Raw genomic sequence first — 6191 nt, 5'->3', positions numbered from 1 at the left:
AATAGCCACAAAATTAGGTTATTTGATGAAAGGGGAAAAACTGTCAGAACCATTACTGTAGACACTGTGACGTGTTGTGATATCGAGGGGAATATTTTCTGTTGTGTTGATGTTCAATACGTGATAGTCTATTGACCAACGTTGATGTTTCTATTAGTATCATATACGTGTATTCTATCTCCATATTTGTAGGTAATGAAGAAGTAAAGGGTAGTGGAGAATCGCATGATAATCGTAAGTATTCAGATCATCCGGGTCTATCGGATAGTAAATGCCAATTTCATGAAAAAGTGATGACAACGACCAATCACTTCAACTTGTAGCTATCCTTTTCTATATTTTATCGTCTTCCTACATTAGCTATAAATGGATTGTCTATATGAAATATATTCAAATAACAAAAAATATATTATTTAAAACACAACAATGAAAAGAAATATAAAGCGAAATTTTTCATTTGAAAAAAAAAAAGGTATACTACATGTAAATATGCGATGCACTACAAAAAAATAATAATGATGCAATGTCGTATCTTGGTCAATTACCACTTAGATACATGCATGACTATGAAATAGCTCAATGCAAGTGCATTAATTTTATCTGATGTTACCAATTCATGGTAACTGTTTCACACCGTAAGAATATTTGTTAAGGTGCAATTTTGGGAAAGCTGAAAGCTTTTTGATTAAAATGTCCATACTTTGTAGAGAGTATGTGCATTTACATTAAATACGTACACATGTATATGATATCTGGCCTTGAAAATTAATTGACCGTAATGAGATTGTAAAATACGAACATTTATCTATCTTAAACATTTTTTAGATCACAGTCTGAAGGATTCCATTTTTGAGGATTGGTATACAGACGACAGCTTGTTTGTGCCCACCAAAGCCAGTGAAACCGTAGAAAATAAAATAAAAAAACAAAACTTCGTCACAGTCGTGGGAAATTCTGGATCCGGAAAGTCAGCCATTATACAACACATTGCCATGAAATACAAGCAGCAGGGATGGGACGTTATTCCTGTCGATGACGCCAAGGAAATAAAAGAAGCCTGTTCTAATGGACTTTCTAAGAAAATGTTTGTGTTCCACGATCCGGTTGGAAAAGAATCTCTCAGTGATATCAGATATGAATATTGGAAAAGTTATGAGAGTACGTTAAAAACATGTTTAAAAGAAGTGAAACTTCTTTTGTCGTGTAGATTGTGTGTCTTTCACGATGAAAGATTGAAAGGAATAATAAAGGAGACCAATGATGCAATAAGAATAGATGATGATGCATTAAAGCTCTCCAACGACGAAAAACGGGAGATGCTGCAGCAATACACAAATAATATTAAGTTTACACAAGAAGAGAAGGAGGAAATAATAAAATCAGATGCTTACTTTCCATTGCTTTGCAAAATGTTTTCCAGTGAAACAAGATATAGGGAGAGAGGAGTTAGTTTCTTTAAGAAACCGTTTGAATTAGTAAGAGACGAAATTGAAATGTATAAGAACAGTGAAAGAGAAAACGATAAATTAAAGTACAGTGCGCTGATTTTTCTTGTGGTTTTCAACAACAATGTAAAATTAGTCGACTTAGAAGAGTATCCTAACTCAGATTTTCCATCTGAGAAATACAAAGACATTCTAAGAATGAGTGGAATATCAGACAATACGCCAATCACAAGCGTGACTAAAGGTTTCGAATTACTGAAAGGGTCCTTTGTTAAATGTGTGGGTAATTCCTACAAATTCATACATGATTTTGTCCTTGAAGTAACCACATTCGTTGTTGGGGTTCAATTTCCGAAACAAACGATCAGATACGCAGATAGTGGCTTCCTACGACGAAGAGTGAAAATAGAAGATGACAAACAAGATCGTGATCCTTTCACTGTTTACTTGCCTGACAGGTACATAGATGATCTTGTGCAAAGGTTACTGTTGGATATACAGAGTGAACGTCTTCTGGATGTGGTCCTCAATCCATGTCTGCGAAACAAGAGGGTTATCAATTCCTTCACGAAAAATTTAGCAAAGCAAAGTGATATTTACCTCGATTTGAAACGGACATGCATGAAAGTCGATAAATATGAATTAGAAAAATCAAAGAAAATCCACACTATGTCAAGACTTCGCTTCTTTTTAGCTCAGGACGAAGTAACTCCACTAAGTGCTCTGATTATATTTTGTCACGACGAGATAGCCGTATCCTACTTAAATAATTTTGCACTGTCTGATGAATTTTCAACATTTGCTTCCATATGTGCCAATGGAAATACAACATTATATAATGTTTATCCACAAAAGTATACTATTAAATTCTCTAATGTGATGTGGGGAGGATTTTATGCCTTACACATAGTATCATTGTTCCATAACGTTGAAATTATTCAAACAATTATCAGTCATACTGAGAACATAAATATGTTTGATGATCACGGTTTAACACCATTGATGTGTGCTCTATTGAATGGTGAAGAAGCCCATTCATTTACTGTAAGAGATCCCCGAGAAACAGTCCAGTGTTTACTGAACCATGGCGCTGATATTAATTTATGTTATAAATCAGGAATCAGTCCTCTACACATAGCTTGTGATAATGGACATAACAGCACGGTACAACTATTACTGAACAATGGCGCCGATATTAAATTATGTACGAATGATGGAACCAGTCCTCTATTTATAGCTTGTCAAAATGGACATGACAGCACGGTACAACTGTTACTGAACAATGGCGCCGATATTAATTTATGTATGAATGATGGAGCCAGTCCTCTACATATAGCTTGTCAAAATGGACATGACAGCACGGTACAACTGTTACTGAACAATGGCGCCGATATTAAATTATGTATCAACGATGGAGCCAGTCCTCTATTTATAGCTTGTCAAAATGGACATGACAGCACGGTACAACTGTTACTGAACAATGGCGCCGATACTAATTTATGTATGAATGATGGAGCCAGTCCTCTATTTATAGCTTGTCAAAATGGACATGACAGCACGGTACAACTATTACTGAACAATGGCGCCGATATTAAATTATGTACGAATGATGGAACCAGTCCTCTATTTATAGCTTGTCAAAATGGACATGACAGCACGGTACAACTGTTACTGAACAATGGCGCCGATATTAATTTATGTATGAATGATGGAGCCAGTCCTCTACATATAGCTTGTCAAAATGGACATGACAGCACGGTACAACTGTTACTGAACAATGGCGCCGATATTAAATTATGTATCAACGATGGAGCCAGTCCTCTATTTATAGCTTGTCAAAATGGACATGACAGCACGGTACAACTGTTACTGAACAATGGCGCCGATACTAATTTATGTATGAATGATGGAACCAGTCCTCTACATATAGCTTGTCAAAATGGACATGACAGCACGGTACAACTATTACTGAACAATGGCGCCGATATTAATTTATGTTTGAATGATGGAACCAGTCCTCTATATATAGCTTGTCAAAATGGACATGACAGCACGGTACAACTGTTACTGAACAATGGCGCCGATATTAAATTATGTATCAACGATGGAGCCAGTCCTCTATTTATAGCTTGTCAAAATGGACATGACAGCACGGTACAACTGTTACTGAACAATGGCGCCGATACTAATTTATGTATGAATGATGGAACCAGTCCTCTATTTATAGCTTGTCAAAATGGACATGACAGCACGGTACAACTATTACTGAACAATGGCGCCGATATTAATTTATGTTTGAATGATGGAGCCAGTACTCTATTTATAGCTTGTCAAAATGGACATGACAGCACGGTACAACTATTATTGAAGAATGACGCCGATATTATTTTATGTACGAATGATGGAACCAGTCCTCTATTTATAGCTTGTCAAAATGGACATGACAGCACGGTACAACTATTACTGAACAATGGCGCCGATATTAATTTATGTATGAATGATAGAGCCAGTCCTCTATTTATAGCTTGTCAAAATGGACATGACAGCACGGTACAACTATTACTGAACAATGGCGCCGATATTAAATTATGTACGAATGATGGAACCAGTCCTCTATTTATAGCTTGTCAAAATGGACATGACAACACGGTACAACTATTACTGAACAATGGCGCCGATATCAAATTATGTACGAATGATGGAACCAGTCCTCTATATATAGCTTGTCAGAATGGACATGACAGCACGGTACAACTGTTACTGAAGAATGACGCCGATATTAATTTATGTATGAATGATAGAGCCAGTCCTCTATTTATAGCTTGTCAAAATGGACATGACAGCACGGTACAACTATTACTGAACAATGGTGCCGATATTAATTCATGTAAGGAGAATGGAGCCAGTACTCTATATATAGCTTGTCAAAATGGACATGACAGCACGGTACAACTGTTACTGAACAATGGCGCCGATATTAATTTATGTACGAATGATGGAACCAGTCCTCTATATATAGCTTGTCAAAATGGACATGACAGCACGGTACAACTATTACTGAACAATGGCGCCGATATTAAATTATGTACGAATGATGGAACCAGTCCTCTATTTATAGCTTGTCAAAATGGACATGACAGCACGGTACAACTATTACTGAACAATGATGCCGATATTAATTTATGTAAGGAGAATGGAGCCAGTCCTCTATTTATAGCTTGTCAAAATGGACATGACAGCATGGTACAACTATTACTGAACAATGGCGCCGATATTAATTTATGTATGAATGATGGAGCCAGTCCTCTACATATAGCTTGTCAAAATGGACATGACAGCACGGTACAACTATTACTGAACAATGGCGCCGATATTAATTCATGTAAGGAGAATGGAGCCAGTACTCTATATATAGCTTGTCAAAATGGACATGACAGCACGGTACAACTGTTACTGAACAATGGCGCCGATATTAATTTATGTACGAATGATGGAACCAGTCCTCTATTTATAGCTTGTCAAAATGGACATGACAGCACGGTACAACTATTACTGAACAATGATGCCGATATTAATTTATGTAAGGAGAATGGAGCCAGTCCTCTATTTATAGCTTGTCAAAATGGACATGACAGCATGGTACAACTATTACTGAACAATGGCGCCGATATTAATTTATGTATGAATGATGGAGCCAGTCCTCTACATATAGCTTGTCAAAATGGACATGACAGCACGGTACAACTATTACTGAACAATGGCGCCGATATTAATTTATGTATGAATGATGGAACCAGTCCTCTATTTATAGCTTGTCAAAATGGACATGACAGCACGGTACAACTATTACTGAACAATGGCGCCGATATTAAATTATGTACGAATGATGGAACCAGTCCTCTATTTATAGCTTGTCAAAATGGACATGACAGCACGGTACAACTATTACTGAACAATGGTGCCGATATTAATTTTATGTAAGGAGAATGGAGCCAGTCCTCTATTTATAGCTTGTCAAAATGGACATGACAGCATGGTACAACTATTACTGAACAATGGCGCCGATATTAATTTATGTTTGAATGATGGAACCAGTACTCTATATATAGCTTGTCAAAATGGACATGACAGCACGGTGCAACTGTTACTGAATAATGGCGCCGATATTAATTTATGTGCCAATAATTGAAATAAACAACGTCTTGTATAACGGTGATATTGACATGTAAACACGACACAAGTTTTAATTTCCTCTACTCTACATGTCTAAGCAGAGGGCTAATTTCAGTAGTGATGATGAAATCAGGGAATGATATTCATGAAACCGTGGCTCAAGAGATATGCCTCATCACCTTAATATTTGTCCTGCCACAAAACTATTTATGCTATTGTCGGCGAAAATGACACTATATACAACATTGTTATTATGTTAATGTATGTAACGGATCATTAAAGAATTTCGCGTGACTTCGACATCTAGAAAAAGATAGAAACTCTCAATTATTTCATATGAATTTTCTATTGTCTTTTCTGGGTTAATAATACGCATATGACGGCGTAATCATCCCACTCTAACCTTGTAGAAAAATAAAAATAAATCGTTTCTACATTTAGTAAATGGAAGAAACAATTTAAAAAGTTGTTTCTACGATTTAAAGAAATCATTTGTACGATACAATTTAGAAAGTCGCTTCTGTGATTCGAAAATCAATTTTATGATTCATAAAAATCATCTCTACGATTTAT

At 36.2% G+C, this 6191-nt stretch overlaps 1 protein-coding gene across 1 annotated transcript; it reads left to right on the top strand.

The window, feature by feature from the left end:
• The first annotated feature begins 258 nt into the window (after nucleotides 1-258).
• On the top strand, nucleotides 259-5912 carry LOC130053728 (serine/threonine-protein phosphatase 6 regulatory ankyrin repeat subunit B-like). Its single transcript, XM_056161180.1, is given in 2 exon segments — nucleotides 259-5423; nucleotides 5425-5912. Coding segments are annotated over 2 exon segments (4641 nt in total). The 5' UTR covers nucleotides 259-992; the 3' UTR covers nucleotides 5635-5912.
• Nucleotides 5913-6191: the final 279 nt, after the last annotated feature.

Source organism: Ostrea edulis, chromosome 4 (assembly GCF_947568905.1).
Source record: "Ostrea edulis chromosome 4, xbOstEdul1.1, whole genome shotgun sequence".
Taxonomy (NCBI): domain Eukaryota; kingdom Metazoa; phylum Mollusca; class Bivalvia; order Ostreida; family Ostreidae; genus Ostrea; species Ostrea edulis.
This window is presented reverse-complemented; position numbering and strand designations above follow the sequence as displayed.